General features: G+C 39.2%; 1 protein-coding gene across 9 annotated transcripts in view; it reads right to left on the bottom strand.

Moving 5' to 3' along the window:
- Positions 1-23,381, bottom strand: part of syngap1b (synaptic Ras GTPase activating protein 1b) — a 179,095-nt gene extending 155,714 nt beyond the window's left edge. For all 9 annotated transcript variants that reach the window (XM_086312378.1, XM_086312376.1, XM_086312381.1 and 6 more), the window contains exon 1: positions 22,975-23,381. In XM_086312378.1, the coding sequence (XP_086168504.1) occupies positions 22,975-22,996 (22 nt within the window). In that variant the 5' untranslated portion in view covers positions 22,997-23,381. The remainder of the gene's footprint in view (positions 1-22,974) is intronic.
- Positions 23,382-24,803: the final 1,422 nt, after the last annotated feature.

The following is a 24,803-nucleotide window of genomic DNA, read 5'->3' as shown; positions in this document are numbered from 1 at the left end:
TCCACTAACATTTTGATCCCTTCAGCTGAAATATCGATGGATATGATTAAATTTACCTATTGGGAACATTCTGAATAAAGTGTGCCTAGACTTATTATTGTATGTGCAGACTAGATTTCTGCACTCACTGCTTGCTGAGAATGGCAAAAGCCATTTTTGAATGAGTTTTTGTTTAGCTTTTTACATTTTTTTTACATTTTCTGTACTACACTTCTGATATTGCTGAAACATTCAAAGCTACAATTTGACAGTGACCTATATGTGGGCTGTGTAAAATAAAATGTTTTTTAAATAACTAGTCTAAATACTGGGCTAAATATATGAAATGTAATATGGAGCTGTCATGCACGAGGAAAAGAGTTGATGTTGGGTTGCAACACTTGAAACCATGAAACAAAATTTATGGTAGACAATAGATAAAGGTTATTTACATGTAACAGTGGCCAGTAATTGTATCCAGAGTAGGGTTGTCATGATACTAAAACTTAGATTTAACAAAATACATATTTATGATTAAATTCTAGGGAGTTCATATTTTTTAAGTCATTTTGATCATTTCATTCCATATAGTAAAGATGTACTATATAAACAACACTATGGAAACGTTAAAAATGAACTAAAGTTATGCTAAAATAAAGAGGGTGTATTTTAAAATTGACCACAGAGCTCGCTATAACAAAATTAAAAAACATGTGTTTTTTAATTTGTAAAAGTATCCATCCATCCATCCATTTTCATCCGCTTTGTCCGGGGCCGGGTCGCGGGGGCAGCAGCCTAAGCAAAGCAAAGAGGCCCAGACCTCCCTCTCCCCAGCCACCTCCTCCAGCTTATCCGGGGGAATACCAAGGCGTTCCCAGGCAAGCCGAGAGATAAGAAAATTTTATATCCTGTGCACATCTGCCTCCGCTGCAGCCCGTCTCCCATCCACACTAATCCACCTTAGGGCCTCATCACACCAGCCTTGCAAACAGCGCTGTATAACTGACGTGAAGCTGGCGTCACATCTTCTGTCGCAAGACGCAGTTTCTGCCAGTCGCACACATCTCAAATTTTCTAAACTTGTGCTGCTGCCATCAGAAACGGGTTGGAGACATGAGTGTATGATTTAGTCATATTTACCACTGTTTTAATGAACCATCAGTAGTTAACAGATTCTACAGAAGGAGATGTTGCAACAGTTTGAAAAGATGAGACTCGGTGGAAAAACCTTTGCTTGTGTCTTTGACTTCTTCTCCGATACTGATATGGAGTCATTGGCGATATCTATCATTCAAGAGAATACTGCAGTAGATAACTGCACAATAACCATGAGTATTAATGGATACAGCCGTATGATGATGTCATCAGATGCGTACAACGTACCCAATGTAGCAGATATACTGGAGCCCTGAGTCTCAGTCCTTCACTTCCTCGGTTCTGCACCTCAGGCCTGAAATCCATGCCATTCGGCGTTCTTTATTTGTTTAGATTAGTTCTCCACACTCCAACCTGCTCAGTTTAGCTACAGTTCCTCTGCTCCGCTGCATAACCAGCGAACTCGCCTGGTTCTCCACACATCCATAATCCTCTCTGCTATGGCTCAATATTCCATCCACGACCCCTTCAGCTCGCAATATTCATCTTTTATTTAACTGCAGTCTGTTAGCCACTATAGCTAAGGTAACTGCTTGTTACTATGTGTGCTGGCCAGGTTAACATTGGTGATAACATTGGGAACTTTACTGACCTCTCCAAATTCCTGCTAAAGTGCTGTTCAGTGTTGTGAATGTGAAGTACCTCAGCTGATAGTGAGGACAGGGGCTTTGTTGTGTGAAGTCATGTGTCAGCTGGAGAAGGCAAAGACAGCACTGTTGGTATCGAAACTGTTGTAAATGATTATTTAATCTGATACAACTTCCATTAGTATCGATTAGTATACGAGTAGCAATTTTTTGGCAACCCTAATGCGGAGTGAGAAAATAGTGAGTGGAGCAGAAGTAATCAGTGCATTACAGGACAACCTCCAGCAGCCTCAGGCTATAGCAGTACAACTAAAGCATAGTTCTGGTTATACTGATAAAGCAGGGGTGGGGAACTCCAGGCCTCAAGGGCCGGTGTTAGATATCACCCTGGGTCAACACACCTGAATCAAATGATTAGTTCATTGCCAGGCCTCTGGAGAACTTCTAGACATGTTGAGGAAGTAATTTAGCCATTTACATCAGCTGTGTTGGATCAAGGACACATCTAAAACCTGCTGGACACCAGTTCTTGAGGCCTGGAGGTCCCCACCCCTGTGATAGAGCCTACAGAAAGATTTTATGCATAAACTTAAAAGTAGAGAGGACGTCTGTCTCCTGAACCCAAACTGGGATTTTAATCCCCAGGAGATTGAATCCCCCTCCTATTTTATTTGATCACCATAAGCAATCCTACATGGTGAAGATGAGTGTTTGGGTTTTTTTTTAGAATAATCTGGTACTATGAATCCAAGATGCTAGGTCATTCAAGACTTTGCAGCTAATATGGGCGAAATATGATCTCTCCAGTCCCTGTTAGTATGCTCACTGCAGCGTTTTAGATCAACGGAAGGCTTTCTGGGGAGCTGCGAGGACACCTGAATAATAACGAATTACAATAGTCCAGCTTAGAAGTAAGAAGCACATGGACTAGCTTTTCAGCTTCACTGCAGCAGTGAAAATGCTGAGACATGGAGTCCCCGTCTAACCTGTATTTATCCAGCACACAGTTTATTCAGTCTAACTCAACCTACATATAGCACCAATAACAATCAAACCTAGCTTGAGACACTGTACCAAGCCCAGAGCCTGAAACTTTTAAAGCAAGCACTAAGGAAATGATGGCAAAGAAAAAGAAACCCTTTCAACAGGAAAAAAGTGTGTCTACTAAACCAGAATCTGGGGTGGGAGAACCATAAGAAGATGCAACAGAGGTTGAGTACAGCAGCAGACCCAAATCTGCAGTAACAGGCCCCTAAGTGACTTGGAAGCAGCTTAGACAACCTCTACTATACAGTCCTTAGATATTTATGACTACATGACATACCATCACTGTACTGTCACTTTGCATAAAAGTTCATCAGTGCACATGCTCGCAAACTCCATTAACTACGAGGCCTTTCAAGCCATTGGTGTATGGCACAGAAATATGTTTTCTCACATACATCTGTCAGCAGGGATAACATATTCTTTCATTCTTCACAGCTCACTTTTTACCAAGTATTTGTTGCATCAAATCCTCACACACAAAGACACACATGCACACTCCAAAATATTAGGAACACTTCACGATACTGAGCTCCAGCATCACTGATTTGTCCTCTCTGATTCATCCCCAACATCACTCTACCATGGTTAGGCTGGTTTTACTGTAGCAGAGGACATGAATAAAGAGTCACATGATTAGTCTGGTATGTTTACTGTACAAAAAAGGCAGGTGTTCCAATTTTCTGCCAAAACAAAAAAAAGAACGTTCACTTAAATACACACACGGAATTACATAAAGGAGCATACAGTCACAGGTACACAATAAAAAGCCCATTAGATACTCTGCCATTTGCAAACACAAGGGTATTCATGCATGCACCCGCATACACACACACAGTTACGAATGAGTAAAGAGCAGAAGTTGAGCTGCCAGAACACAATGTTGAGCTCACAACAACTGATGAAGCTGAAGAAAGAAGGTGCTCTGCAGCCACCTTTGCATAAGTAATAATTAAAGATCATATTTTGAGTAACTGTGATTCACCACCTTTTATTTTTTAAATTAGAAAACAGCACGAGTTATTTGCATAATCACAGGCAATCTTGCAAAAAGAGCCCCATGTTTGTTTTATTGCAAAATTATTTATTTCTGTTTATTGTTCTCAGAAACGTGTGCACACTGAGGATCAAACAATTTGCTGGTCCGTTTATGTCTGTGAGTATTTGTCCAGGTGATTCAGCTTTTAAAACACTAATTTAAAATTCACTATTGTTTTGATGTTGTAAGTCAGTGTTGGGAGGTGTAGTTCAAAACAGCATAACTAAAGGAAGAAGAAATTTCATATATTTTATGATCAGGATAATCTCCTTCAGTTGGCATCAATTAATGCCATTTTGACAAAGCTGCTTCCATTTTCTTTGGCAGTGACACAGAGAGTTATGGAAGTAGTGAAACATATCTGCCACAGTAAATTGTCATTTTTCTGTCTGCAGGGTTATTTTAACCAAAACTATTGTTGGGATAGTTAGATGTGTATCAATATTATGTATAATAACTCCACAGTCTGAGAGGGCATGAACATAAAACTTCTGGGTTTGATGTTCATGCCCTCGTGCTGAGCAGTTTTTAATGGTGTATGTGTTGCAGAAGGCCGCTACCATCAGGGAACACCATTGCCGTGGTTTGTTGGGATGTCGGTTGTTTGGACAACTGCAACATTTAGGTGGCTGTGTGTGTTAAAGTAACACTGAGATGTCTGTACTGCAATGAGCATTGTTCACCTGTCAGTAGCTTTATAGTTATGTCCATGTATTCTTTAATGTAGCAATGTATCATGTGAAATGCAAGATCTTTGTTTTTGAATAATTTAACTGAATGTAAACACGCTAATTTGGATCACATCTTTTTTTGTCTCTCTAGCATTTTCTCCTCATTGTTTGTATTTATTTCTTGTGCTAACAAGCCCAACAAACAAAAGAAAACCAACAGAATTTTTTTAAAAGAATGGCAAATTACTCCTTTTTTTAATATATGATAATTTTATTTCATGCTGTTTGTGATCTTTGTTTATTCGTCTAATCCTTAGCTGTTGTTTTGTGCACATTTTCTCGCTCAGTCTTTATCAGGTTGTCATTATACCACCTCAATGTTCTTGAGCCTTCATAGTTGTTTTCTTCTTTCTGTATTTTTCTCATCTTTTAGCTGTTTTGGACTCAATGAGTAATTTAAGTGCCTTCATTAGTTTACCTAACAGCTACTCAATCTCCATTTTGGCTGCACTTGGGTCCACTTGATTTGTTTCACAGAACATGTGACATCGTACCCTTCAAAAAACTTGTTTTTTCAGTTTTAGGAAAAAGGTAAAGTAGCAAAAAATCAAACACCCATGATGACATTAAATTTCTTACGTCAATTCAAAACAAACGCAAACACTACATGAGCCACAAAAATTATTCACTCTGACTTTCTCTTACACCCAAATTCGGTTCATAAATTGTCCCCAAACAGTTCTTTCTAGTATGAATGATGTTTTGTTTTTTGTGTTTTTCGAATGATTTCTGATGACCCCCCAGTTGTGTTGCTCTAGATACAAATTAAAAAGAAATAGCTTTGGGACAAGCTAAATTTTGTTACCAATTTTTACATATTAGCCAGATGGTGCTGCTGCATATTTCTCATTATTTTTCAAGATGTAATTGGATTGCATTAATTAGTCAATTATGCTACTCGTCATCTGTTGCATGCAAAAAAAATGTAAACCTACACTTTAGCTATTAGCAGTGGCCCATGGTAAAATTAGCCATGCATTTTACCTGAATCCTTTAATCTCACCCTTCCTGATTATGTAACTCCATCGTCCTCTGGCTCTTCCTCACTTCTCCACAGCTGGTGCCAGCAGCAGACTCCTGTGAGGTTACTAGTTGTTGCTGGCACTACTGTTCATGGTGCAGCAGCACCAACAGCTAATATGTGGGTTAATTTGACACATTTTGCTGCATTTATTTTTAGTTTTTATTGTTTTCTCTCAGCTTTTCAGCTCTACCTTTTCGACACTTCTTCCACATTAAACCTTTTTTCTACAAGCTGTGTGAGCGCACAGCAAAGGTAGGGGAGGGGCCAGTCGCACTAAGACATTTAATTGGGCAATCCAGTGTCAGTAATAAAAAATGACCGAATGGGCGGCTGTCAGTACTTGTGTTCGGCCGGTGCGCTCAAATGTGTGTCGGGCCACCAGTAAAAATGCCCGTTATGCCAGATTACCAGTCCAGCCCTGGTGAGTTTTGTGATAGCAAGTCTAAGCTGTTTCTGGCATGTATCCAGTTTGCATTTCATTTCTTGTATTTCCATGCAATATTATACAAGTAATTCCACATATTTACCCAGAAGTTGTACAAAACAATGTTTTTCTTTTCTTTTTCCTTTAATTGCAGCCTTTGTAACAGAAGTAACACCATAACTGTAACTGTAACGTGATTAAGGAATTCAGCACAGTAATAAGTTGCAATACTATATTAAAGAAAAATGTGATACAAATACCAGCTGTGAATTCCAGTTTTTCAATTTTAATATTATTTTTAATTTTATTTGTTAACCTATTTGTATTTATTAAGCATGGATACTGCATACTGCATGTTTCACTGCATATCTCTCTTATTAAAATTCCAGAATGCTACTGCTTTGGTACTGTTATCCGCTGCCACTTGTGGACAGTGTCAAAAATATGTGAAGCAAATGTAAGAAATGTAGCCAACTCTTGTTTGTGTTTGTGCTGTTGTTGGTCTTTTTGCTTTGCCCCTGCTGTAAAAAAGACAGAACTAATCTGAGTAGGAGAAAATTGCTACTGGCAGGCATGTTACCTCAGAAGTTACAAGCAGTAGTCATTCCCTTTCTGGTTCTTTCAGCTAAACAGCATTTCAACTACCCACACCATCACTGACTCAGAGGTGACATTCTTTTGCCTTGCAGAAGGACTGCAGGTAAGTGTGACTCTGTAGTGTCCATATTTGGGTCTCTGTAAGGATAGCTAGCTAAACATGTACAGAACATGAATGGAGCCATGTCTGTACTTTATCTGTAACTTCTTAATCAGCTTAAACAGTGCAAATCTTTATGTAAACTGCAATACAAAGAAACCCAAACAGAATAAAAATGCTCCATATGACACAAACACACCTCCAACAGCTTTGAGTCTGATCTGAGACCATTTATAAGTTTCTTTTTCATCTTCAGTTTGGTTACCTTTAGGCACTCAAGATACTTGGATACAAGGAGTTCCATCTCATGCATGTTTTTATACTTTACATACACAGCTGAGGTTGTTTAATTATACTTCATTATTATAACAAAACTGTAGGTTATTCTCCTGAATGACTCTACAGAAACTTGTTAGGGAGCAAAATAAGAATTCTTTTTTCAGCTAGAACATAGTCAACTTGTGTATGCGATCCCTCCCAGCATCAACATCTAACTTCCAAGGTAAAAAGAACACATAAAATGAAGAGCATAAGGTTACTTTGGCTGCGCATTTCTGCCTTTCTGAGTTTATGTAAATGCCTTTGGACGTATGCTACCATGCTTTCCAGAAGTGGTACAGCGTCTAGGCTGAACTGGTTCTCTGGGTTGGGGATCGTGCAAAGAAATAGTTGCCAAAGAGATAAGATAGCTGCCGGAGGAAGAAACATCCATAATATATTCATCACCTTAGTGGATGTCACACTGTTTTATTTTAAATAATTCAGTGCATATAAACACCAGACTGTATTAAAATTACCTCTCATGTAATGAATGAAAAAAATGTGTACTGCAGCTGATATATTTCGCCTAGCCTGACATTGTTAGCTCGATTTAAACAGAGCTACATGTGGGTGTGAGACAGAGTGATGGTGCTTTTATACATGTTCAGGTCAGTATGGAGGTGACATCAGCTATGTAGACAAAGACACGTGTCACTGTGAACTCATTCACTCGTCCCATTTAATGTTAATGATAATGTCAGACTCTTTGAAGTGATGTCACTGTCAGCTCCGCAAGAGTTAGACGCTATAGTCGTGCCGCTTTGCTACCAATATAAACCGACATTTACCTCCAAATGGAAGCCCATCCGGCTTCCCTGCAAGCCAGACATAAGCAGCGGGCTTCCAACGCGCAGCAGCCATTCCTGCCAGATGCCATTAAGTCACATCTTTACTCCAAAGTCATGGCAGGTTAAGTAAACATGCAACATTCTTTTCTCCCTGGAGGGACTGAGAAGTGTGCTTGTGACCTAAAGTTTTGCTGGTTCACATCTGCAAGCCTGCTAAAAAAAATACAATAAAAGTCCTGTAAGTGACATATTATCTCCTCATCCCACAACAACAGTCATCAACTGGCAAAGCTGCTAAACCCCAGCAGTTCAAACAGTCCCTAAATGGGGTAACAACATGAATAAAATCAGAAGGGTTGCTTCAAAAGAACAGGTGGGATATGCTCGGCACACCTCCCCTAGAAACATAAATGTTCCAAGAATTCATTCATAAAATTGCAAGATATAAATTTTCAAACTTAGTCCCAGCAGAGTCAGGATCTCCATAAATGTGTTTATTGACTCATTCATTGTTTTGCGATTTCCTGCTTTCCCTTTGCATTACAAGACAAACAGAAACTGAGCATACGCTGGGTGTTCATGCTGCATTTGTATGAAGTGCATGCTCTGTCTTTAGGGGACAGCTTGGCATTCATATTATGCAAGTCAGCTCTTCCTGTTTCCCTACAGTACATTATCTCCATGTCTGCTCTCCGCTCTGTGAGTTTATTCTGTGGGTGAGGTGATGACATCACTTGAAAGATCAGACACATACCTCGTCCTCGATTAAACCAGTCAGATAATAGAGTCCTCTTATCATATCAGATGCTTTCTTTATGTGATAGATTCCGCGAGCAAAAGCGACAGTGGCCTGCAGACACCGCTGATGAGAACAGACAAGCGAATGAGAGCTGGACACAAATTTGACATCCACTTTGAGATCAATGCACACCAAACCTGTTTTTTCTTTCTTCTTTATTTTCTTTAACCTTTCTTTACACCATCTGCAGTCGTGTCCAGAATCTAAAACATACAAATTTCACCGCAGTTTTCTTTTAAAATTCCTATTTGTAATTTTACAGTTAAGATCTAGTGTTATGCTTTAGACCTCCCTCGGTCCTTGAAGCAAAGGGTAGTTAATAAAACCTCACATGTCCGCAGCTGCATACGCTCAGGTGTAAAGTGCTGACTAAACAATGCATTAGCACTGCAGTACATCACTTGGGAGGCACCACAGTTTGACACACAACAACATCTATATGCAAAGAGTCTAAGATTCTCCTTTACAGGAAAAATGTGTGCTTCAGGTTAGTTTGTTACTCTACCAGAAGATAGTATACTGCCAATATTTAGCAATCTTAATTTTTTTCCTGAGTCATAATTAAGAGTCTTTTCGCAACATTAAAACAAAGTAATTTAGCATGTTTGTGTTTCTGTTGTTGAGCACCAAATCCAACCAACAGACACTGTTGCCTAAAACAAACTTGAAACTTGTGACCAGTCGGCAGAAAGTATAAGCTCAGCTTGCAACTCCATTTAGCTAAGTTAAATGTAAAACGCTGCCCTAATGCACAAAGATAATGACCTAAAATCAAGTACTTTCTCAGTGTCTTATATACAGTCTCCTTTGAATATTCATATATATACTTTGAATCTACACTCTATTGATGCACATGATATGGTCCGTCAATCTAAATACATCATCCATCCACTTCAATATCTATTTAACTGCAGACCATACAAGCAGATGGATAAATACACTGCGTTAATATCTACCCATATATTGATGGCGTACATGAAAAGTCATATGGATATTGTCACCACATAGCTTCTTGGTCTTAAAAGTGAAACAATTACAGAAATGCCTCAAGCTAAAATTATTTATAGGTAGCAAAAGCCCATCCTTCATCCCGTATCTAGTGGTGACCAACAAAATTCCACCGCAGATATAAAGTTCACTGACCGTTAAGTTACATTAAACAGAAAGAACACAGTCACGTGAGACGAGAAAGAAATGCATTAAAAATAGAAATGCATAATCCCCCTGCGTTCGGATAATGAATACAAAAATGAAAGGGACTGGGATTTATAACAATTTCAAAAACCATACAGATGTTAATAATCGCTGCATGTGTGACGATGTTCGTGCAAAGTTTCATTGTGACTGGCCCACCCATTAAGGAGATATATAAATAGGTCATCCATGATCAAAATATATGTTTTTATCCATCTGTCAAAGCATTAAGGAGATGTTTATCTATCTGTGTCTGTCAGGTTTCATGTTTTAGTATTTCCAAGTTTAGGTTTTTTGTTGCATTTTAGTTTTTTGTTGTTTTATAATAAATAGCTTGCCTTATGTTAACCAGTTCCTGTTCTCCTGCATCATTTGCATTTGGGTGCTCATTCATCTCCACACGATCTGCATCCTGCAGGTCTTGACAGTAGACTCCAACCAGAATAGTTTTGCCTTTGAAAATTTTGAGGAGTTTTAGAACCAGTTCACTTTCTCAGTGGGCGGTGGTTGTTCCCTTTTCATTTGGAGGAAAAAGTGAAGTTCAGGCAAAGGATCTACAGTTTGGTTCATGCCTGGCCCCAGTATGCAGACTTATTGCCAACCTGGCTACAGGAATTTGTCTCCACCATTCAATCCCCATTTTCACTACAGCAGCACCCCACCTAAAACTCTTCACAGTCAGCCATCTATTCCCTACCTCAGCAACGTTCCACACAAGCTTCGCAGCCACGCTGTTCTGCAGCAGGGATAGCTCAGTAGGTAGAGTGGTGGCCCCATGATCGGAAGGTCGGGGGTCCGACTCCACTGAACAGCTACCCTGAGGTACCCCTGAGCAAGGTACCGTCCCTACACACTGCTCCCCGGGCGCTGCATTGGTGGCTGCCCACTGCTTCACCGGGTGAATGGGTTAAATGCAGAGGAACTATTTCACTATGGGGACTAACACATACACACACACATCTCCGTCACCAAAGCCCTCAGTAATAAGAAGTGGTTTCCTGAACTTATTGCCAGACCTCAGCTCTCTAGCCTCAACATCACCACAGCAGTGGATGAGACCCTCCTCTTTACCGCCTCAGCCTGATCATTCATTACTTGCCTCTTTCCTGGCAGGAATGTGGTCGAAGGATGAGGACTCGGCCCCCAATACACCTTCAGCTTCAGCGGTGCTCCTCAACCCACCTTCCATGACTCCTCCAGTGAAACCAGCTGTGGTGAATGACAGCATTTTCTCACCTCCAGCTTTCTCTCAGGCATAAGATCAGCTGAGCACCGACCTGACACAGGAGCCAGGGTGCTCAGCCGAGCTGCCCCAGCCTCCACTTCACCGCCTGCTTCAGGAACCAAGCCACTGGGTCCCTCTCTACCTGAGCTTGAAGGACACCCATCACCAGAGCTTGAACCAGAGCTAATGGGTTTCTGTCTGCCTGAGTCCAGGGGGTCATTAGAGCCTGCTTTGTGCCCTGTGCAACCGCAGCCTGCTCCATATTCAGCAGAGGTCTCTGCGCTGCCTGGTCCTGCACCGCTTGAGTCTCTGTCAATGGCCTCCAACGAAGCCACCCGAGGGTCCTTGGCCCCATTGAGTCCGTCACTGGCCACCTGCCAAGCCGTCTGAGCATCTGGCTTGTGTTGTTGGCCACACAGCTGGCCCTCTGAACTCCTTAGTGTATTCCGCTAGCCAAGCGCTTGATTCCAGAATTGGTATATCTTTGTTTTGGACTCTCCTGTAAGAGACAAAAAGCTACTTTTTGTCTCTTACCATTACCCATGGGGTAAGCTGTAGAAATATAGGTTTTAGAAGCAAGCATCCCTGTAGCATAGATTTGTCTCCTGCTTCAAAAAAAAATTATACATATAAATATTTTTTTAAAGTGTAAACCACGTGTTAACAATCACAGCACAAATATATCCATAAATAAGAAAACAGTATAACAGTGAAAACATTAAAACGTTAAACATTAAATGAAATTAATGGCCTGGCCACGTGTGCCCTATTTATGTAGGCAAGAGGAGGCTGCACACCAGCACATTTCGTTTTAAGATGATTAATATCCATGTATTCTTTTATTTAACACCAAACATATTCAACTGCAAAAGGGAAACCAGCTTAGCGCACGGTAGCTCTGTCATATGTTCATGTTCCGTGTCACTGCATGTGTTACATAAAGTCTGGCTCCAGGACTGCAAGGTCACAGTGTTGTGGCAAACCACTTGGATTGTAGTATCTGCAAAGCAACCTTTCACCCACAAATAATGTCAGCATGTGCTCGAGCTGGGAGCAGTTAGAAAATGTCAGTAATATGATTACCAGAGCACAGTGCATGCAAATACAGCACAGAGAAATTACCAGAGGAGCTCATCTGATGCAACTTTAGACCTCTTAAAAGGGGCACAGTAGGTGATACATTTCTGTTTTCCACAGGATTACTTATGGTAGCAATCTTAAGACCTCAGATCATTTTAAGAAATGGGACACTGGGTTAGATTTAGACTAGATCACAAAAACACATTACAATGCCAAAAATGGCCTCTTTCCTGCAGTGTTCCTTAGATTGAAGCATTTGTTTCCCTCTGTTCTTAAATGGGCCCAGCAAATATTAGATTCTCCTGAGTGAGCCTCGCAATTTCCAAATTTAAAGATGAGAGTTAAGCGAGAACACCAAATTAAAAGTGTGGTTTTGGCATCCTGCAAGCCGTTCTCATCACCATCCATCGGTACCTGTTTGACAGTGTCATTAATCAGAAACAACAGTTGTTCCATTACATTCATTTGCATCTAGAAATACACCTGTCTTCTTTAGATGACCAACGCTCATCAAACATAATCCAGATTTTTGCCCTTTACACAAAATGGAAATCTTTCCCCGAAACATTATAACCATCTCTGTTTTTGATAATTAATACTTTAAATAATGGCACATCTCTTCAGTGCAGGAACATGCCTGGATTTGGTCTGATACAGGAGAGAAAGGCTCGTGTGTGGGACTGTGTGAAAAGGAGGCTAAATTTACCATCAGCTGTTGAGTGAGACTGCTAACCTTTATCAGGTCCTTTTAGTGGAGGTAAAACACTACCACACACATATTACACACAGTGACACAAGAGAGATATAAGCGCAGGGGTACACAGACAAATACAGTGCACATAACCATTCTTGTGAAACTTGCAGATAACAAATTGCTCTCATCTGCATCTAAAATGGATGCAGAACCTACATAATCTACTTTAAAAATTTGGTTATAAAAGCTTTCAAATGGAAATACAGCTTACGGAAATTTTGGAGTTAAAATGCACAAAACAAGGGGATGAGAACAGGTTTATTCCCAGGCCATAAATATAACAGCTGGAATTTATGCTACAAAATGATACGAAATGATTAACTATGAAAATAAAGCTAAGACGGCTAAAGGACAGACAGGAAGTGGAGTGCTTGTTTAGCACACGGTTTTTAGTTTACCGTCGATCATTCTAAAAGAACACGAACACGTATGTCACAATAAAAACAGTCTGATGCTGCTACATTCAAGACTTTAAATTACTTTGACGCATTAGTTTGTGATATTTTTCTCATGAAAATTAAACTGATGTATCATAAATTATAATCTTTTGGGTAATATTTTTGTCAAGACCCCCAGGAAATAAAATATTAACACAGCGTATAAAATTGGCGTAGAAATGTGAGATTTTCATGCTCATATGCAGTCCTATGCCCCTGATACAACAGCACTGCAGGAAAGCCTTCATATTGTTTTGTATTGGACTAAACTCAGAGTCTGTATTTAAATGTCTAGGATTGCAAAAGTTTTAGTATCAAAATAACCTAAAGTAGCTGAAATAAAAATAGTCAATACATAATGTCCTTTTTCAGAATTGTAAGCATGTACTATAACTTTAATGTTGCAGTTGGAGATTTTTTGAATTATTTATATATGACTGAGCGTATGAAAACAGCATAACATAGTACATTTATATTTTAAATTCTGCAAAATAATCGCTGTATCTATAAAATAAAGAGTGTGTGGTATAAATTAAACATTTTCATTCAAAATATGGCATAAAAGAAGTAGAAAGCAATATAACACAGTGATACTTACATTAAGTACATTAGCATTATTTTTAATAATATTCAGAGTTTATTCCTATCCATGCTCTTGCCCAGTGAGTTTTGGTACTGTGAGATTAAAGTTCTCTAGTCCACTCGTAATAAAGGTGGTGGTGGTTAGGTTATTGAACAATAAGTACCTAAATAGGTTAAGATTAACCCTGCACACTAAAAAAAATGTTGCTAACCCAGTGCATTAAAATGGGAAACCAAAGGGTCCTTCAAAAGAATGCATGTGCAATGAAATTGGACTGGAAGACTCCGATCACTGTTGCCTAAACCCAGCACGTCACAGCACAGACACTAAATAACACTTGCTGCATAATATTCAGTTGCCAGGAAATCAAACTAAGCAGCAGTTTTTGACCCTGTGGAAATGACAGTGGGCTGGAACAACCTAATCCCTTCACAACAGGACTACAGATCAAGCTAAAGTATGCAGCTATGCCTTTACAGAGAACCTGTGTTGTTACCAACAGAATAGGGAAACCGTCAATGACTCCCAAAGCAAAGGGCTTAGCAGTATTAAAGAGCAGTAAAAGATACTCTGATGGGTTAAAATGGGATGAAAGGGGCCCTTGATAAAAATCTATGTGTAATGAAATGGGAGTAAAGTCAGTACTGAAACACAGAACTTTCACTCAGGAGACTGGGGTTCAGGTCCAATACTTTATCCCCATTGTTTTTAGAGTTTGATTAATTTATTTCAGCAAATTTTTGTTTGTTTTTCAGTCACTGTTTAGGAACTAAAAGCTACTTAAGTTAAAGATAAGATCATGGTTTCTGTTCATATATGTCCTATTATTACAATGTTTATTGCATGCTGGAAAGCATTTCTGGCAAAAGGGCCAAAAGACAAACTTCTCTCACCTGCAGCAAGCTTCTTGTTAATTTCCTCACCACAGTGATCCCACCTAAACATCCAACAGTAACAACAGCAGCTGATTTTTTATTTTTTTACATTCACTTACTCACCACAAGAGGTCACTTATGTAAATGTCATTTTAACATTATAACCCATAAACAGTATAGCAGTATTATTAAACAGTAAGCAGATCAGTCCTTCCTAAATGTAACACAAAGTGAAAGAAAGGGGTTTAGGACTCAAACTACATAGCAGATGATTTTCTCTGTTATTTGTTTTTTGTCTAGAAAAATAACAGTAAAAAGGTGAAAGTTAATGTCCAAAGAAAATTCAGATTACTGCACCAAGACAGACATACGTCCTCACAAGACTAGAACTATGAATTAAGACTCAATCAAGAAGTTTACACTGCAAAACACAGTGGTTAACTTCAGCACCTAGATTCCTATTTTGTGTTAAAATTGCATAAAATTAACCAATTAAACTAAAATTTAAAGATTCATAAGCATAGAAAATAAATAAAATTAAAAAGCAAGTACTGTGGAGTGTGGTCAGAATATAAAGTGCAATTAGTTATGCATACTATTGTAAGATATTCAGTATGTACGAGTGTTGTTATAATAAACTGTACTTTTGTATATGAAAAAAAAATACTATATTGTGTGCAAAATTGCAAATGCACAGGTCAGTATTGAAAAGCAACAGACAATCACAGCTCAGTAACTAAAAATGTTTGGCATTTATGTTAAAACAGAACAGTAATAGTAAATAATAATATCAACTATTATTCATACATCATTATAAATAATTATTGTAATAATTAATTATGCATCAGCTCTAAATAATTTACATTAAAATGTATTTACAGCCTGTTCAAGTCCATAAAGAGAGAATCACAGAAACCTACATATTCTACTACTCTATTTCATATTTTAATGTAGAGAATGATGCTTCAGGTTAATCTTTTATTCATTTAATTTCTCTGCCCACTTAATCCTTTTCTGGCACACCTGGGGCTACAGCCTATCCCAGCATGCACTGGGCGGATAGCAGGACACCGGGCAGGTCGCCAGTCCATCACAGGTTGAACACAGATAGGCAGACATCCACTCACGCTCACATTCATACCTATGGGCAATTTAGAGTTCCACTCTCCCTGACTTGCACATCTTTGTGATGTAGGAGGAAACAAGAGAAAACCCACACAAACATGCAAACTGCGCAGAGAATGAGCCAAGGATCAATCCTGGGTCTTCTAGCTGTGAGGTGGTAGGGTAAAATTGGTTTAAAATGGAGCACTGTAACAAAAAATAATTTCCCCCAGGGATCAATAAAGTATTCTGATTCTGATTCTGATTCTGATAAACCACTAAACTGAATTTATGGAGGTGTTAGCTCAGGATTAAACCAATGAAATGAAATTTACGTGCAAAAATATGCACATAATTGTGTGTGTACTGCAGTTTACGGTATATATATTTTTCATTTTAGAAGCTACAGTCAAAAGCACCTGTTTTTTCTTTTGTTTGACATATGACTTATGAAGGATTTATGGATTATTATTAGTTGCAGCTTAGTATTTAATCTGTTGTGTCCACTCTGCTTACTCCCTTTTACTTTCATGTGTAAATTTCACATTAGACATGTAAAAACAGCAGACATTGCTCTATTTTCACACTCTTACTTATTCTTAAAGATTCTGTCACTAAAATGTTTCAATTTAAATCAATTTGTGTTAATAATATCACCTAAAATTAATTAATTAAATTTTTTTTTCAAACAATGCACCTCTTCATGCCCCCAAAATGGCACTTTCAATTACAACACATCCTAAATGAAAGAATAGGTCAATTGCCAAAGACTAGTGAAACAACTTATGACAAATTACACTTTCAGATGATGCGGAGTTGGCGGAGGCAGAAGTCAAACACCACCCAGAACTCTGGGGTTTTGGCAACACGTCTACCTCTTGTGAAGCAGTGTAAACACAGACAAAAACCACAGTCACAGGATGAGGACAAGGTCATAGCAGGACAAAACACAAGGCTTTCAACCAGGGCATTTAGGCTTGTGTCCCAAGTTCACTTACAGTTTCATTTTTTTAGATCGCTTTAACTGTTTTTATTTGTATTTAGTTATGTTTAGTCAACAAAAGCTCTTGGTTAGGTTTAGGTAAACTTTACTTGAAGGCAGCTGAATTTTCACATGACTCATGAGACCTGGGAGAACGATGACCTGCCAGCTTAAAGCGTGTACCCGAGCTAGCCCCACAGGCTGCTTGTGAGGGTTCAGAGCGTGGCTTGCTTTTTGCCCTCTTCAATGTGCTCTACTTCTTATGGTTGGTTAAAGCTGGTTATGGAAGTATTTCACCTGTGAAGTTTTTCCTAAATGTTTTCAGGGAGAACTTCCCAGATGGTTCCATGTAACAAACCATTCGATGTATCAGGTTGTAAAACAAAATCATGGTTTGGGTTAAATTAGCTGAGAAGTCAAAACTCTGCACAAGCTCAGTTGCTCAGTTTTTTGTTTGTTTGCTTGTTTGTTTGCAGACATTTGTTTTATAAAAAGTTTTAAAGTTTCTTGGAGCAGAGGTGGAGTAGCACGCAGCAGTATAAAACATATGGAATTAAGTCAAGATCAAATGCTTCACAATTAAACTTTATTTGAAAGAATTTTCAGTTCACTGTGTAACGTGATTTCCATAAGTAATACAGCCGCTTCATGCTACTAAACAGGAGACTGCAGCGCCTCTGCCTTGAATTTACAACCAAACAAATACTGTAAAAAAAAATCACATACACAGAATTATACAAACACACACATATAAACATGATGAGATAAAAACAGAAATACACCTGAAATAAATGACTCTACAGGAGCCCTAATTAAACACCCAGCAGTGCAGTATAGCCTTATTCAGTCTGGTGAAGTCATTGAATGCAAGACTGAGCAGAGAGCACTATATACCTCATTCAGAGATTGATAGCCTGACACTGAGGTTTAATCCAGCTTCAGGCTTCAGTGCACCGAGATGTTTTCTTTTTTATTTATTTCACAGGCCATTATTTTACAGCCTGTGGTATCAGCCCTTATTTTACTGGCCCTCCAGCTATTTCAGGGGGAATTTATAAAAGGTACTTGAAATGTACCACTTTGAATGCGCATGTCAAAAGAAACGATGGGCCTTTTTGGCCTGGCAGAAAATATTGAAAACTATGATTTTCTTATTAGGTTTCATAAAAAGTTCACCTTGTGAAGTCATGCCAGTTTGAAAACTTTTACTTTCAAATTAGTGATACTTGAACAGGCAAACACAATGATAAAAAAAAACCTCACTGACCAGCCTTGCTGAAATGATCAAAGTTCAGTAATTATATAATGTGAAATAAAGTTGCAGCACTCTCTGAGAAAGTAATGAGTATCACCTAATAACATGAATTTAGTCCATCCATTGGTCACAACATGACTCATACTAATGACATATGTACAGTAACTTTGCATGCTGCCTAGGGTGTTTGGCTAAAATCTCAGTTCTGAATCACATGGATCCTTGGTGTTGGATGACATCATGCCTGCAAGATTATGAGCCAACCATATCCAGAGGGAGATCATTATTCCAGATTGGCAGCCTTCTGATTGGCTCCAGAGACAAGAAGCAGCTCATCCTGACCTTTTTGCTGAATCCTGACAAGATCAATCAAAAGCCAAGACATTCTCTCCCCCTGCACTAACCCATTGAGTCATTCCACTCGTTCTTTGCAGCAGAATTAAATTACCCATGCACCCAAAGTGCAGCTGAATCTAAAAAGTCACTGCTCCTAGCGACTCAGTTACAGCAGCCTCATGTTGTTTTCCCAAGAATGACTAAAGCACTATAGGCTCTTATAAGATAAGGTCCCAGACAGTCTTTACTAAAGCTAGTTCAGTGCTGGGCAACAAATAGGCAAACAAATAAAGAAGATGTGCTGAACACAAAAAAATAACAACTGGACTAAGCAATAGTTCTTTGCCTGTATGAATCTATAAATGGCTCAAACTATATGCAGATGATGCACCGTACTTTTGTGGCACTGAATGCATTTGGCTCCAAAGAAGATAAAAGATACAGTTGCTACAAAATAGCAAATCAATTCTTGAATTATCAGTATGTCAACTTGTTATATTATTATTGGATACATATTGTCACAATTTGTGGTGTAAATCCAGTACCCGCAATTAACTTTTTAACACACAAGCTAAAAGGCCTGGTACCCAATAATATATTTATGTTGCAAATGGAATAGGATGTCAGAACAAGAGCTGAAATCAATAGAGCATCAGTTCAAACCTGAACGCAACAAAATTTGAGTTCAAAATTGTACTGAAACTATTAAAGGTACTTAAGGCTCAAACATAAAAGCACCTCTACAGGTTTTACAAAATAATTGATCCTTAATCATTTAATCAAATTCCTCATCCTTCGCAGAATCTCAGGATCTACTTTTTTAAAATGACTACTTGCATCAATATTGTGGCAAATCTACCCTCATTTGGTGCTTGATGGATATTTCGTTTTGGGGTCTGTGTTTTATGCTGCTGTTGTCAGTTATTGATTGAACAACAAAGTGTTATAGACATTGAAATGGATCCCAGATAATATATGCCTGAACAGGCTTTGTCAGCAACTTGTATGATACACATTATGTCCTTATTGACTGGATCCTAATACATAAAATATTATGTGAATAAACCAATAAAGATTATTGATTGACTTTCTAGTTTTGGGCAAGAATAATGACAGGACTGGTGTTTTTGTTTTCAATATCCAGACATTATAACATGTCTTTGACCAAGAAGCTTCAGGGATACTTGAAAAGGCGGAAGGCACAGTCTGCTTTGACATTTAAAAGTGCTGACTTGCCACGTTCAGCAGGGATTTGGCCGGCAGATTTAAAACATCCCTGAACTTGGACATGGGATTCTTTGATTCAAAAAAAAAAATCAGATTAAAAAAAAAATCAGAACATTAAAGATCTGTGAACAGGTCTCCAGATGGAAAATTCAATCCTACACATGTGATTAAAAACAAATCACTTCAGCAGTGCATTCATCATTGGTTGATCCTGCCGCTAATTTTACACAACACATGAAAAAGACACCATGAATCCATCTTCAATAAACTCGCCGCACCACTGGAAAATGAAAGGGCTGTCTCCTTTGACAGACCATCTAGTGCACAGAGCTACATGAATCTCATGCATGCAGTACTGTAATAGTCTAACAGATGATGGTTCTTGGCACAGCCTGAGCAGTGGAGGGGTGTAAGACAGTCCCTTATGTCACATGGGAGAAAGAGAGGGAACGAGAAGGACAGAGAACAGGAGTGCTGCAGTGCATTGGTGGTGTGCTGTCTCTTTAACTACGGTCATGCTTGACAGGAGCTGCTGTATCAAACTACTGTAAAATCGACAAGGCCAGGGATGGCTCAGTGGATGGCTTCTTGCTTCCACAGAGTCCATCAGCACTCAGGGATACATCCATTGTGGAGAAGGTTAAGAGAAGGAGAGAGAGGAGACAGCAAGGAGGTAGAAAACGATGTGTGTGAGAGTGAGTGGGTGGATCAGCATGAGGGGGGGTCGACCACAATGGAAGAAAGTGAGAAAGGGAAAAAGAAGGAGAAAGAGATAGACTGAAAGAAGGTGTGAGTTTAAGAGAGCGAATGAGGGAAGAGAAAGATTTAGCCAAGATAGGAAGGTCCATCTCTGCTGCTGCTGCCTGCCTCCCACTAACTGCCTGTTCATCTGAGCCGGTACTTGGCATGACTGCAAATGGCTTGCTTGGTACATTAGATGAACGCGTTCGTCAGTATGGGCTCAGATACATCTGCAAGCTTGTTGAGGCCCCTTTCTCCCCTTATGTTGATCTGAATCTCATGTCAAACCCATGTCACGCTAATATCAGCCATCTTGCCACATATTTTATCTTTGAATGTTGAGTCACTGTGCAGCAATAAATATCACTCAGTGTTACATAATCTCTTTGAGCTGCTAATCCATAGGTAGACAAGGAAGCGGGATAGAGTATTTATCTGCAGAGTTGGTAAACCAACATATATTTGACAGTTTATTTGGTTGGTCTATAAAATGTGGAAACTTCCAACATTTCATCTTAAGACTGCTTCATTTGCTGGACACAGTCAACGATATAAAAGAAAGAATGGCAGCATATGTTTCATAATTCAAAAGCTGAAACCTGCAAACACTATTAAATTCTATCCACGATTACAGAAATGACAGATTTTTAAAAAATTGTGTTACATTTCCTATTAACTGACAGGGAACTTTTATCCAATTTGCTATAAGCGGTTAAACTACAAAATTTTAGTCATATATTAAATATTCACTGTAAATGACGGCATAAGACAACGCCTTTAAACTTGTTCATTTTTCAAGCATTCGGCTTTCTGTGTTATTTATAAGACTAAACACAGGTTAGCTCCATAAAATCCAACAAAACAATGCTGAAAATAAAACGTCTCTGCGATCACAGAGAAAGAGTACTCAGTGCCGTCGCTGGCAGGTTCTGTAGGTGCAGCGCTGTGCTCACAATTTCCTGGCAATGACTCCCAGAGTGGGCTCTCTCTCTCTATCTCTCTCTCACACACACACACACACACACACACAAAACACAGTGGCAGAGCATCTCACCAATATTATGCAACCAACATCTATAGCTGCACTTGCACAGGTGGGCATTTTAGCCATTATCTGCTGTGCTCTGAGGGAATAAAGAGCAAAATCAACCAAGTTGGCTGCCACAGTTACATTTGGTCTCTCTTTTCACGCGCAGCTTAGACGATGACTTCGGGGTCACAGTGAAGTCCAGGAGCTGACAGCTGGGTATTTCGGGTCGAGATTAGTCTCCATTTTAGAGGCACACATTCTGTCCTACAAAGGGTTACAGGTTGGTGAGTGTGTGCTTGCATCCACACATGCACCATCACTCGCTCTCACCCTTACAGTCACATGCAGCACACCTCCACTCTCTCCTGAACCCACACACTGACTACACACTGCTGTCTCTCTCACACAGATACACACACTGCTACAGTTTTACCCTCTTTGATCACAGGTACTCACACAAATCACCCCCAGTCCTTCACGGCTTCTCCAAACTTTGCGCTGGGCGTTACATTTCACTCTGGTCTGACTTCAGCTATCACACTTAAGGGACCGTGCTTTTCCCAAATTAGACCCTCTAATCACACACACAAAAACACACACACTGCAAATTGAATGTTACGACTGGATAGATGTGAGGCAGCTCACTGCAGCACGCCTGCTCACATATAGCATTAGTCACAATTGCAGTGCAATGATACCAAGGGAATCTGCCTTTACCGTACACTGAAGCACCTTTCACCCACTCACACTCGAATATGAGGGCATAAAAGACCAAGAACAATGAAGTAGCTTCTTATTCTGGTCATCTACATATTTAGTTGGCCAAAGTTTTTGCACACGGAAAGCAAGATACAGACTTTTTAGGATACCAACAAAATATCAAACATATTTCATGAAATATCAGAGTGAAAAGTCCCTAAGGGGCTATCTCGCAAATTGTATATGAGATTAGAAGCAAATGAAGTAATAAAACCACAATCCAGTACTTCATACAACCCTAAGAGTTTCTATGAGCACATTACACTAATTCATGTTTTTAATAAGCCTGTAAGTATGATAAGAGCAGTATAAACTCCATTATATATAAACAGTAGAGATGCTGCACACTCAACTAGCATCGTGTCGCTATAAACTCCTTACACTCTACAACACCACAGGATCATTAGTGGAATATTACAGCGTTTTTGGCCATGATCGCAGTGTGAGTGCTCTCAAACAGAGGAATGCTTTTGCAGGAGAAGACACTAGTGCACATGCATACCTTATTACGATACTATAATTACCGCATGCACAGCTCCACACCACAGACGCTGCGCGGGATCCGTGTGTGCTTGTGCGTGCGTGTGTGGGTATCTATCTACAAGGCACTCTAGGCTATCTCTATGCACCTGTCGGCTATGGTGCTTTTAGATATGCCTATTTCATGTGACAGAGAGGGAAGAGAGGGACAGAAAGAGAGAGACAGCGAAAGAGAGAGAGAGGATGGCGAGGAACGGGGGAGGAGGACAGAAAAGAAAGATGCAGTGGGTGTCAAAAATATCAAAAATATTAGCTCTGACTTACCTTGAAAGGGAACATAGGACATGTTCCAACTGCATTGAACGTAGGCTTTGCGTCTCGCTCGGCGGTTTCTCGGCGTTCAGAAGTAACGTGGAAACCAAATTACAAATAATTCTGAAAAATTAAAATAAAATTTAAAAAAACCACACACGCGCGCGTGTGCACGGGATTTACTGCTGTTCACAGTTGGAGTCGAAGAAGAAGCCAATATTCCGCTGTTATAAAAACTGGCATCATAATCCACGACCGCTTATAAAGCCCCGGTTCCCGATGCATAAAAAAATACAGGATGCAGAGATGTGTGTGTGTATGTGTGCGCGCGCGCGCGTGTGTGTGCATGTGTGTGCATGTGCGTGTGTGTATGTGTGTGCGTTTATTTGCACGCTGCTGCTGAGGTGTGAGGGTGAACACGAGTGAGTGTGTGTGAGTGAGTGAGAGAGAGAGAGAGAGGGGGGGAGAAGGGGGTGGAGGACGAGCGCACGCGCGCATGTGTGTGCGTGTTACTGAGTGTGGGCGCGCACGTTTCCCAATATCTATAACCTATCTTTAGCTTATGCATTTTACATTTTGTGCTCGCCTCGTGGAAAAGGAGGATTATAATAACGTTGCAGGAGTGTTAATTCATTATAGCCACTGCTTCAGGCTACTGTAGGCTCTGTGTGTGTGTGTGTGTGTGTGTGTGTGTGTGTGTGTGTGTGTGTGTGTGTGTGTGTGTGTGTGTGTGTGTGTGTGTGTGTGTGTTTCTTATGATTTTTACATTGCCTACTTTGATTCTCTATCCTATAGATACGATTAACAATCGCTTACTTATTATCATGAGTACAAACTTACAGGTTATTTTACATTATTTTTTATATGTATTTAAAATATACATAAAGAAAAACACAATATCATGTTAGAGGTGATAAGGCCAAGCTAATGTAGTTTTCTGTAAACCTGTTTTGGCTCTTGAAACTCCTGCAGACCTGTTGAAAACACACTTACTGCAGGTAACGTCCAACCTCCCATAAATGCTGACATTTCAGATTTCAGTGGAATTATACTCGAGTACACAACTATTTCCTTTTCACATTTTAAATAAATTAATTCATTTTCTTTTAAAAATTGAATAACGCTGGATTTCGACACTTGACCAAACAGAGGAACTGCATCAAGATAGGAAGCTGTGGAGCCAAAATGGCGCCTTGAGATGGCGTATGCTGCATTTGTGTAACGTGGGAAAATAGGAATGTTGAACTATTGAACGTAATTGTGCAATTTAAATAATAGATGGAAGTTTGAGTTATGAGTTGTGTTGTTTTAATCAGTTCCAAAAATATTACACAGGGTGCTTAGATAACTATATATTAATATTTAATTTATTTTATTTTCAAATGTTTTCATTTTTTTTATTTCTATGCCTCAGTGTAGACTATTGTTGAAGTTATATATCCAAAAAATAAACAATAAAAAGTGATCGTTTACAAGTGGAAAACAGGGACCAGATTTATTTATTTTTCTATGATTGTGTGCATTTTAGGCTCCACCTCTTAGACACCCTAATTTGAATAAGTAGTTGGCTAAATGGATGAATCTGTGAGTCTAAAAGTAATTTAATCAAATCGATAATCATTATAATTACTAATGATTATTATCATTACAAGAGCACAAAATAACACCATCATAAAAACGAAAAAAAAAATCAGTCTAAACAGTGGGAAATAAATGTAAAAATTCCTGCTTTCTATTCTATAATAGTTCTAAAACCAGTTTAAAACAGATGAGCAGCAATGCTGCGGCTGTAGGGTTTTCAGCACAAGCTTTCATTAGATAACATTTTGCACACTTACATG

Source organism: Aulonocara sp. 'chitande type north' Nkhata Bay, linkage group LG11 (assembly GCF_057382095.1).
Source record: "Aulonocara sp. 'chitande type north' Nkhata Bay isolate Kocher_YH1m ecotype deep benthic linkage group LG11, A_spYH_male_GT1.1, whole genome shotgun sequence".
Classification (NCBI taxonomy): Eukaryota; Metazoa; Chordata; class Actinopteri; order Cichliformes; family Cichlidae; genus Aulonocara; species Aulonocara sp. 'chitande type north' Nkhata Bay.
This window is presented reverse-complemented; position numbering and strand designations above follow the sequence as displayed.